At 40.4% G+C, this 12,169-nt stretch overlaps 1 protein-coding gene across 4 annotated transcripts in view; it reads right to left on the reverse strand.

Annotated features, from left to right (window-relative positions):
- svild (supervillin d) overlaps positions 1 to 12,169 on the reverse strand; it is a 45,327-nt gene that overhangs the window by 15,540 nt on the left and 17,618 nt on the right. For all 4 annotated transcript variants that reach the window (XM_044337307.1, XM_044337309.1, XM_044337308.1 and 1 more), the window contains 6 exons: positions 11,720 to 11,754; positions 8,266 to 8,327; positions 5,889 to 5,986; positions 4,579 to 4,684; positions 2,799 to 3,235; positions 2,340 to 2,457 (listed from right to left, as the gene is read on the reverse strand). In XM_044337307.1, coding sequence (XP_044193242.1) covers positions 2,340 to 2,457; positions 2,799 to 3,235; positions 4,579 to 4,684; positions 5,889 to 5,986; positions 8,266 to 8,327; positions 11,720 to 11,754 — 856 coding nt within the window. The remainder of the gene's footprint in view (positions 1 to 2,339; positions 2,458 to 2,798; positions 3,236 to 4,578; positions 4,685 to 5,888; positions 5,987 to 8,265; positions 8,328 to 11,719; positions 11,755 to 12,169) is intronic.

Raw genomic sequence — 12,169 nt, forward strand, 5'->3', positions numbered from 1 at the left:
GTGATGGACATGAATTATTCCAATTAATGAGTGTATAAAACAAGCTTCACCATTTACTTGGAATCACATGAAAATGTCTTGCCTTACTGGTGGATTTATTGTCAAAATTTTGACTCCTTTCACTGCATTACTTTTTTCACGAACGATGCTATGAATTATCTTTTTAAATCGCCTATTTAAAGAGCCCATTTAACACACTCACAATGTATTCGAGATAATCAGCAACTGATTATCTCTAATATACTTTCTGGGAATCAACACACAAGGGACAACATTTCCAGACGATCGTTAGTCTTAATGGACTGATGGATGTGTGGGGGCGCAGCCCGGTCAATGTTTTGACTTTTGAAGAGAAGTCAGACTGGTCACTGAGTCATTACTGGAATACAAAGCCCAGACATTTAAAAAGGAAACTGTACACTTTAAGACTTCCTTTAGATGATATCTTTCTGTGTGGATTTCCTACAGACGCTTTAAAATGTGTACCTTAATATGATCTCAAAATGGAATTTAGATTAACAAAGCAGCACTGAATCATTAACTGGTGACATGTTGCCAATGGTCAATGTAACTTATGATTAACAATCAATAAAAACACGACAGACCATATTTAAATTAAATTTACAACATGGCCTCATTTTACAATACAACAGTGCTGAACAGAACAGCTTAGCAGGCGTAACAGGAAACATCTGGAGCTGGTTGGAGATGACCATGGTGTGTACCATGCATGTTTCATTCCCTGGTCTCCCACAGATCAACCAAAGAGCAACAACATCTGCTCCGGCTTGGCAGTGCAAGATAAAATGACATACCTAAACATGAAAACCAATGGCCTTTTCTTAAGAGACAAACGGAAATGTATCAAGAATAGTCATACAAGAAAATGCCCTGAAGCTAGCGTTGCCATGGCATCAATTCCAATAATTTAGCCAAACCATGTATTATTTGCAGCTCTGATGTAAGTTAGTTTTGCAGAGCTCTACAGTACAGTGGTAGCCACAGTGGACAGAGGGTTCCAGACCAATTCACAGGCAACGACCTCAGATAGAATTAAAAGGAAGAAATCCGCAGACTTTTTGGATACCAGCTTGGTCCTCTTTCATGCATGCAAGTGTTGAAGATGCAGTTTCTGTGCCATCAATGGAATTACACTAAATTTTCATGGACTTTGTGTTGATTTATTATAATGAGGACAGACCACACAAATATAAAATGACATCACACTTCAGTATTTAGTTAACTGGGGATTTGTTCAAAAATTTTGGCTGTCTGTAAGTACTTATAAAGTGGCTTTTTCCAGACTACGAGTGGATTCATTCTACAGTTAGCTCATCTTTGGATAGAGGATGAGCCCAAACCAGAAATCCCCCAAGAGGATCACTGATCTTGACAGACATCAAGCCAAGAGATGACCTGTTTATAAATAAACATGACATCATTTCAATCTTAGTGTCCATTTGACTGTTTTGGGGATGTCCGTGTGCCAGACATAGGGTTTTTGCACTGCAATAGTACCATTTTTTACTTGCACTATCCATGGAATGGTTATATGGTCTAGAGTAGGTTTTCCACTTGAATACTCCTCAGGGGTGGTCTTTTTTGTATAGAAGTAGAGCATGTAGAAACCTGCATGCACTTCTTTCCCCACAAAGTGGGCCACTTAAAAATATGTTGGTTGCCTAAGCATGTATCTGCTAAACCCTCTATGCTGACCTATGCAAAAAAATATGACCTGAATGTTTATTTGCATTTGTGAGAAAAGTCTGTTAAGAATAGAAAAGCTTGCTTACAGAGGGAATTATTTTTTTAACTTTGGGGACAGGAGAGTGCAAAATTCAACAAAGGAAGCAGGCTTAAGTTTGGAAGGTTTGCAGGTGTTTGGTCATGGTATAGGGTTTTATTTTTACAAGGGGAAGGGGGGCGTGCCTCTTTTTCTCTTTGGGAGGCTAGCTAAGCCCTGGATCTTTGGCATCACCACTCCCAAATCTGCTACGCCCCCAAGCCCTACTAACCTCACACCCTCTTGGCAGCAGCTCAGGGAAATAAGCTGATTCAGCAGAGGGAGAAATGTGTCCAAAGCCAATTCTTTCTTTCTCTGCACACAAAGCTGAGGGGAAGCCTAAATGTACAGCAGTATGTGCTCATCACCTCCCGTTAACCCAGCTCAAAAAGACTGATAACTATCACTTGAAAAGCAATGCACTCCAACAAAAGTAGCTTTTATTTTTAAGAAGTTTTGCTGACCTGTTTTTAATCCTAACAAACAAATGAAGTATCTACTTAACTCCACAACTCACAGAAAGTGTTAGTCCAACAATTTAAAAACACTGACTCACCTTTTTCCTCCAGGCGTTTTCAGCATCTTGGAGCTGGCTGAAGCGATCAGCCAGCGGTGTCTGTGTCAGCTCAGGCACTTTGGTCTTTTTCACTCCATCCTTCTTCTCACCTTCCCCACTATTGGACGTTGCCAGTATAAAAAGAAAATAGACACATGTATTATGGAAAGCCTTAATGTGAGTCACAAAGGAGCAAAAGTTTGTGAGAGAGATGGATTCTCTTGTATTTAGCTATCACGTAAATCAGATTGCGTAACACTTGGTCATAGGTCCATGGTAATATCTGTTACAATCATTGTATTATCTGTATACTGTACTAAAATAATGCAATAACACTTGAAACATGTATCTAATATTTGTTTGTAATTCCTTTTTCTTTGTATAGACAAACATATGGCCATTAAGGCCTTATAATTAGTCATTCATCATTATGCATGCGGTGTGTGTACATCTAATGACCTCTGTTTGAGAGAGGAACTCAGGCTTCCATTCAAACTGCTTTCCAGCTCCTCAACGTCCTCAGATACTGTAGAGGTCTTCTCCAGGCTCTCATCAGGCGAGGGACTCCGCATCTCCTCAAAACTCCCCCCACTGCTGCTTCCCTCCCTCTGTTGTCTGTCAATGATGAAGCTCCCCCCGTCTGTGATATCATCAGTTAATGACTCATCCTCTCTGTCATTCTCCCCGCTGAACTCTTCCCCAAACTCCTCCTGCTCCTCTTCACCCATCTCCTCCTCACTCTCAGCGTGGCTGAGGGTGACGCTGCTTTGTCGGGCTGGCGCGCTCTCAGGCGTCGAGCCCTCACTGTGGTCTGATTCCACACTGGTGGAGCGGCTTTTCTTTAGGATTCCCTTGATGCCTCGAGGCTCTGAGTCTTGGCGCTGCAGCGAGGCAGGCTGGCAGGGAGGGAGGAGAGGGAGGGGGAGAGGTGTACAGAAAGGGAGAGAGAGAGTGCTATTATATTTATAATATCTGGAAAAGCTGACGAATTTCAGCTTGTTTACAGTTTCCACAAAAATAGTGAGAACCCTCTTTCACCACTACTACCATCTCTGCTTTCAATGACCTACAGCAGTTATCAAGAAAAGGTCAGATGAGTGGGGTGAGGGGGTTAAAGAGACATAAAAGTGCTGATAAGTAAAACAGAGCTTGAGTAAGGGGGAACAATGGCAATTAGAAAAAGGAATCAAGTGAAAATCCAAAAGTTAAGGGTGGAACAAATAGAAGCAAACAGTGTGTCAGCAAAGACTGTTCTTTGTCAATAAATCTGCAAGACTTGTTTGGGGCATCACATGTGTTTATTGTGCTTTTCAGAAAGAAAAAAAAAAAAGATGTTAACAAAAAACATATGTTGTGTCAAGTACTGTTGATATTGTAAGAAAAAAAAGCCTATTGTGGTCAAAGATACTGTAAAATCTTAACCATTTTTAGGATGAGATCATGCATTATTTATATATATATATATATATATATATATATATATATATATATATGTGAGAAAATAAATCAAACATAAACATGCAATGATCTGTGCATTGTGTGTGTTAAATCTGCTAATGCTTAGATGATACAACAGCAGCTGGAACAACAGCAGACGCCCTACTGACAGGTCAAAGGTTATGAGGGAGTGCTGATTTAAGAGGAGATGAAGGAAGAATGAGATACTGAGCCCAGCTGGGTGTGAAAGAGCAATGCTGATCAGATGGTCTGGTTAAATTAAAAACACCAGAGTGCATACTGTGTGTCGGTTTTTGCATGTGGAAAACCGTATGCGTACATACTTTCTTTACATCTGGGTTACTTAATAATGTTTGTCCAAATTATAAACTAACAGCTATGGTCGGGCTCTTGGTTGTGATATGATTTGGTATCTCGTGATGAGTTTAAATGCTGGAGTTTAAGAACGTGTGTGTTGCAACTCACATCAGTGACATAAATTACAATCTACACATCAACTTCAAAAAACTAAACCAAACCAGATCCAGAGGAGAACGGAGCCAAAGTTCAGGTGAGTAAGAGTTTTGGAATTGACTCACATCTGGTAAAATGTTTCAGAATTGCCAAACAGCAGTGGTTGAGGATATGATCTTTCCAAACACAATCACAGTTTTATAGCCGAGCTATTGACTTTTGAAAACCATGTGACATTTTTTTGGAGATACCCTCATCGTACTTGCAGTATGAAATCCTTAGAATTCATGATCTTTCATGCAAAATGGAAATACACTGTAATACTGACCTTTTTTTCTTCCACTGTGGTATCACATTCATGCTGCTCCTTCCATGAAGGTTCATCTGTGGCCTCTTTCTCTTCCATTTCCTTGCTTATACAAGTTTTAGGAAGGCTAAAATATCAGCAAATAGGGACAAAGAAGGGTGGAGACACAAACAGAAATAAATAATTAAATTTGTTAACAACTTTGACTGATAAACAATTCAGCCATAACATAATGGGGCTATGGGAAAATGCTGACTACAAGGTGAATTCAAACCCACAAACTAAGACATGTAACAACAGCATCTGTCTTCTCTTATGGATGAATTCTCAAGGGTTAGGGCTATAGTTAGGTTTTTGTTTATTTTTGAACACCATAAGTAAGCAAGTGTTGCCAAAATCAATAAATAGTACTGATTTGGTGCTTTGTAATCAATATAGGCACTGGACCAGCATAATAATGAATACACTATGTAGTCTAGGCTAAAACACCACATTAAAACTTGGCAGGTTAACTAAGACCACAAGCTCGTAATCATCTCATTTGATCTCTGAGTGTTTTTGGACTTTGAAAAGCAATAATACTCACTATACCTTCGTCCCAGAAACATTCACATTTGCTTTTGTCATTGAGCAATTTCTTTTTTCATTTTTGTTTCTGAGGGTAAGTTCTTCAAAATAGAAATTTATTTATATGAACATTTTATGGATTATTGCAGTCCACATGGACAAAAAGGGACAGGGATGAAATAAATTATATCTAACCTGTCAGACACTCACACACCTAAACACACACACACACACACACACACACACACACACACACACGCGCACACGCGCACACACGCACACACGCACACACACACACACAGAACGCAGTCCAGATTCTTTACTCCAGTGGTTGCAGTGCTAAGTACAGTCTGGCTCTCACTGCTGTAGCTATTAACTTCAATCTGGTTTGGATCACCATGGCTACCGCATAGCCCTGAGTGTTTGTGCGCTTATGCGTGTGCATGTGTGTATGTATACGAGTGTGTCTGGTATTAAAAGGCAAGCTCTGCAGGTTTATCTGGTTTATCTCTGCAGCTGTTTACGTCATTAGACTGCCTTTCAATTGGCCTGTAATTACCGCTGTGCTCCATTCAGTCTGCTTAGTTTAAAAGGTGGATCAGTTTGTTCTATTTGCTTGTGTTGTACCATACGTCATGTACTGTGGCTATAAAATCTATTACTCAAACGGTGAAAAAGAAGTCTACACTGAGCATTTTAAATGCACTTAGTTTAACAGAATGGTCTGACCATGCCGGCATAAAAATAAGTTTTAACCTGCCTACCTAGTACTGGCTTCCTCTTCGTCGCTGCTGATTAGCTGACGGTTTCGTCTGTCGTTGGCAGGTCGATCGCCGCTTCCATCCTCCATCTCCTCCACATCCTACAGGTAAAGAGGAGAGGAGATGACAGCAGCCTAAATGTTAGGACCTGGAGTTCTGGAGAAAAAACATGTTGCTTAAGTCCTACACCAACTGTAAAAAAAAAAAAACCTTGATAAGTCAAGCGAATGAATGAATTGGGCACCACCCCTCCACTTGAGCAAGGCAGTTAACTCCTCTGATGCTGGGTAGATTTGCTCAGAGGTCAGTAGTGCAGTGTGCAAGTGACTGTGAAATATGTGAAAGAACAAGTAGAGAAATCTACCCACCCTGAGTACATATAGTAAAAACTATAAAACAAGGAGAGATGAGCAGTGCCAGTGCTGCATTTTCCACATTAAAGCAAGTTCCCCTCAAGGGAGCCATTAGACTTTTTATAAATGTTTTGGCATCAAGTTAAATATTGCTTCACTAGGTCCACTATCTATCTGACTCACTACCCATTTTAAGACCTGAGGGGATAGATACAGTTGACATTGTAGGGTTGGCCTACGGCATTCTTGTTCAGGCTGTTTACACTTAAAATAATGAATGATAAATGCAAATAAACACTTTCAAAATAGAAATTTGCTGTTCAGTCTGAAATGGAGAAAGTCTTGTTTTATAATAGCTAATTGGAAGATGAAGAGCAACAGAGAAAATGACCTTTCATTCGGAAGACTCAATAAAATAAGTGTCTCACGTAATCTCTACGTCTATCTTTTGTGGTCTATCAGTCAGACTTTGTCCGACCTGCATACAGTGTGATCCATGCAGCTGTATGTCAGTAAACAGTACCGAGGCCCTGGGGTGACCTGGTGAAGAGAAGTGGATCTCCAGCTGTGAGGAAAGCAACAGAAATCAAATGCTCCTTTTTTTTTTTTTCTTCACAAAATGACATACTGACGCTTACAGAATTAGAGGCTTCTTCCGAACTAATCGAAACTGACTGATTTTAAAAACGGAAACTTATTTTCCACCCAACATGAATGCGCTGCCTTCTGCAAAACAAGTTTTTATATACTCAGGGAAATTCAGTCAGGAAATTCAAATTATAAATGAGCTGTATCTTCCTTAAGGAGTCTCCATGTACACTTTTTATTGCCTCAGTTCGTACTGGAAAGCAGACGTGCTGTCGTAACCTCACTCCTACTGTCTTCCCTGCTGGAGACACTGACTCACTGGCTTTCAACAGGGACTGTGGAGGAGAAAAGAGTGATAAGGGGAAAAGACAGTGAAGGGGTATTTCTCACTGCTGATGACTTTGAAGTGGGGTATCTTAAAATAACACAGATCTGGGAGGAGAGAGAAAAGAGAAAGGAGAAGGGAGAAACAAGAACATGGAGTGATTGCAAGACAGTTTCTTCGTGGGAGCCTGTTTTCCCAGCAGGTTTTTGCTGCCATCTGGGTTCACTTGGCCAAGCTTGGCACTGCTCCTGGTCTGTGAAGGCCAAGTTAGAACAGCTATTTACATCCAATATCTTGAAACCTAACCACTTCTGAAACCTAAGCAGCCTGGGAAAGCCTGATACTCATTCATTTTTAAGTACTACATGTCAATATCTCCCATTAGGATTGGGGACAATTTCAAGGTTTTGTTCCTGAGTGCATCTTCTAGCCCTGTAGGCTTTTCTTCCCATCGCTGCCTTAAGACCTCCATGGACTGCGTGCGTGAAGTCATGACTTTGGCCAGAGCGTGCATCCAGGTGCAGGACAACTCAGCGCTGTATGGAACAGCTCAATTTGTTATTAATGGAGCAATCTTCCAAAAAAAGGGGGAGGGGATGGGGAGTTGAAGCATACACCAGATGCATTGGAAAAGGTTGGGAGTAAATCAGCGAGGAAAATGAGAAGAATTAACCATAAAATATAGGAAACTACTCATACCATGTGTGACATCATTCATCGATTTTAAACTCATGTTTTTAAGCTTGGATTTGGTTTACTGTGTGCGGTCATCAAGACAGTTTTTGGAGGTATGAAATTTAAATTTGACTAAAAATGGAAGGCTTGGAGCTGAGGTGGGATAAACAAGGTTGTAATAAGTGCTTCCTATATTTGAGTAAACAAATTGGGCCTCACACATGTGCTTGAAACATTAAGTCTTTTAAATCTATTTTCCATTAAAACAATAAACCCAAGTTTTAGTCAGTCTGTCAGTGTTTGGGTACCTAGTTTGACAGACAAAAATTGACATAAGTCAAATTAAATGTCATAGAATAAACATCGTGTGCTACAGAGACATGTACACACCCACACACTCATCCATACAAAACAAAATCTTTGGATGAAAATAACCTACCTTCAAAAGAGACATTTTGGAAGTAACACTCGTCTTGGCTGAGTCCACAGGCTTCTCTTCAGCTGTAAGTAATACACACACAAGGTTTACCATACATGTGACAATAAGAAGGCATTTGTTCAAAGAATGCAAAGAATTGCTTTCTGCAAGTGTAGTAACACATGATCAGGCATGGTGTCACCTTAGTACGGGGATTTCAAATGGACAGTGTGTGTTTGGCAGCCACGAAGTAACGGCACTGTTGATGGTTTGGAAGATGGTGAGGTCAAACATGGTCGACCATATGCTAGCTTTTTTATGATAAGAAAATACAACTACACATAAAGAAAGACAGTGAGAGAGAGGATAAAGTCTTTCCAGGTCAAATGGAGGTTTTACTCACTTGAAAAAATGCAGACAGGAAAACTGTCAGGATATAATCTTATTGGCCTCACCAGTGCTTCTAAGGTGTCTTTGGAGCAGGAAAGGAAATGAATAGAGCGATATGTCCCCTGCGTCAGGATGAGTCTGAAAAGTGGATTCAGACATCCAGAGAAGGTAAAATCCTCCTCTCTCTAACAGTGACTCAAGAGTTTGAATGTAAGATTTTTTTTTTTTTGAAAAAGAGGAATTAACTTTGTATGTGTGTGTATATGTGCAAGAGAAAAAAGCAATAATTTCACATGTGAGTTGTCTAATCAAAGCCAGACCTGAGAATAGAATATTTTAATCTGAACGAAAGGAAACAATTAAATTTAATGCTATTCCAAAACAACACAAGTTTCTAAAGTCAGCACACAAAATTTCATTTTCCCACTCTAAATCTGTTTTTATTGCTTGACAATAAGACATTTCAAGCCAAAATGGCCCCTCTCCAAAGAAAACCAAGGAACAAACAAACCCAAATAATGGAAAATCTGTGACAAACTCAGATTCTGTATTCTGTTGAAGACTCATACTCTACTTTTGAGTTATGTTTCCTGGTTCTCTCGCTGTCCAGAGCGTAGCGTGATTTACTACAGATGATGAAACACTAAGCGTTGCAGACCAGAGATACTCGAGAGTGTACTCTTTTAGTCTTGACTTCTGCCCAATCTTTTTTACATCATCATCCATCCAATGCAGAAAAGAGAGAGAGATTAAAAGAAAAACTCAAGTGATGGAAAACCCTCCATTTATATTTGCTGAGTGTTTTCATCCATCTCTCAAGGCTGCTCAGTTACAGCTGCCGAGAGCTCATTGGATGAGACTTTGACCTAGAATTGGCCGATAGAGTCCACACGGAATATTAGCCAGCAGTCTATGAGGAACAGTATAGAGTCTATCACTCTGCATAATATACTTTCCAACAGAACTACCTTTCCCCAACCACAAGAAAAATCTAATAGAGAGTATTACTTGAAACAGGTTGAGCTTTACATACTGCACATGCGATATGTGTGATCACCTACTGTATGTTATGTGGGGAGCAGCAGACATTGTGCTGCAATCATTTTGAGCTCATTTGAGCATGACAAAGTACGCATGTGTAACTAAATGGCCAACCATCAGGAGCAATTTGGGGTTCAGTATCTTTCCCAAGGACACACATGCAGACAGGAGGAGTTGGGGATTGAACCGCCGACCTGCTGATTAGTGGACGACCCGCTCCACCTGCTGAGCCACAGCCGCCCCACTAACTGAAAACAAGTATGTAACTGAAGGCATATATGATATATTCAGTATGAAGCAGCTGGGTGTGTGTATGTGTTGCTGGCTTGTGGGATAGCTGAGGACTCCGGGAAACCCTTGATGCAGCCATGAGAGGCGATCTGGCTCAGAGCACTGAATCCCCTGCCAGCTTGGACAGGAAGCTCTGTCAGCCATGTGGAGGCATTGCCAACGCGCACACACCCACACGCCCACACACATATTCTTTCTACTGCAATTTTCACTAAGGAGGTGAAATACACTAGTTATTTGTTTTTCTCTGGTTAGTTTATGTACAACCAACATTTGACAGGCAATCAATCATATCACAAACAGAGCAGTTCTTCTATGTGAGGGCTGGGCAAGATTTTAGTCAGTAAAACAGTAGAGCACTATTTAACTCAATGAGATCAACATGCAATGGCAATATGTGATTGTCAGCAGAATATCAGTAGCCACTGATGGTTAAATTTCAGAACCTGTCAAATATACTAATCACCATTTGGATAAAATCTATGATTTATTGACACATGAATTCACAGCTTTTATCTACCGTCTATGTTTCCTGTGCACTTTAACATGATGTGTCATTGGAAGTTGCGAGGATCTGTAACAGGCAAATTTTCAAATAATGACCGGATGGATTATTTTGATTCTTACAGAAAAGGTGATGGACTAGAGAGGTAGTATGTACTGTGACCTCAACATCATTGCGTCAGTCATAGTTTACAGAATACCATTTGCCAACTCCAGTTTTAGCTCCCATGTGGGTGTGCATGATTAAACAATAAGTTATTAAATCTTGCAACAATGTTGTGAAAGAAAAAAAAAGTATTCTTTTGAAAATCATTTGGACTTGGTTTACTAGACTTCCTGATTAAATTATAGGGGAAAAAAAATGTCAGTTGACATTGTTGTGCAAATAAAACATGTTACACAATGCTTCCTTAACATGTCCTCAAAAACTGAAATGACCCTGCTGTTTTGCTCTTGGGGCCTTCCAGTCACCTCTCTGTCACCATCTTTCTTTCTCTTGTTCAGTCTAGCACACACAAACATACACGTACACACATACACACACTATTGCAGGCAAGTAAGCAAGCACAAAGCAAGGCACCCAAATCAAATCCATAGGCAGAGAAATACATACAGTACAGGCAGATAGGCTAGTAATCAGTTAAAGAGAAATAAAGCTTCTGAGACAGACACACAGACTAGCAGACAGAGACTCTCAGGCTGTGGGCTCAGGTGGCCAAATATAAGTCAGAAAAGCAGCCAGCGGTGTGTAAACTCAGCCATTTTCTTCTATGTATTGTTACAAGCTCCAAATTCAGTCCATACTGCTAGCTAGCTGAAACACAATCCCAGTGTAATTGCATATGATCTAACATTTGCACAGAAGGACGCACAAGTGTTAGTGCACACACCCAACGAGTCATGGCCTTTGAACAAAAACTGCAGGCACGTGCCAAACATTATCTCCCTCGTTTTTTTGTAAAAGAAAACCATCGCCTGAGGCAAAACAGTCATTTTAAATTATACAGGGAAAGAAAACAGTGCCAAATAAATCAGTATATTGGTTTTCTTTCACTGCTCCTCCTCCTCCTCAGTGGCGGAGTGTTAAAAGAAACGTGTCTATAAACTAGGTAGGTGATCTGACATCAGCCCTGAGCTCAGTATTCCTTCAACACTGAGTAATAGAGGGACCTTGAATGAGTTCAGAGATAAAGCAGTCTGTGGAACAATAGAGGATCTGAGTGCAGTGAAAGTGGAGAGTTCTTCTTACCCTTCGGCTCCTCTGTGTCATCGGTTTCCAGCAGCCTAGGAGAGAGAGACAGAAACATGAGGTCACTTTCTAACATACTGAAGTGATGACAGAAATTACGTAGCTGCCGTGATCGATGCTTGCAAACGAGACAGAAAAATGAGTACATAAAGTCTTACATCTACTACTATAATCCGAAAATGGAGACTCAAGCCACAGAAAAAAGAAACTTGATGCAGTATAAACCTAACTAACAACAGGCTGCAGAAAGCCACTTACTCTGCCTCACATGATGAGCATCCTACAAAATTTACTCATGCTGCTCTTCCAAACCCATGTTGATAATGATATAAAAGCAATGCTTGTGTAGCATTTGAAGATGGTCATTCATCTCTAAGTAATGGGCGTTAAATATGGATGGGAACAGCAGCTGCCTGTGGGGTAGCAGCGATGATGTAACAGGAGGAGGGG

This window comes from Thunnus albacares, chromosome 20, assembly GCF_914725855.1.
Source record: "Thunnus albacares chromosome 20, fThuAlb1.1, whole genome shotgun sequence".
NCBI classification, from domain to species: domain Eukaryota; kingdom Metazoa; phylum Chordata; class Actinopteri; order Scombriformes; family Scombridae; genus Thunnus; species Thunnus albacares.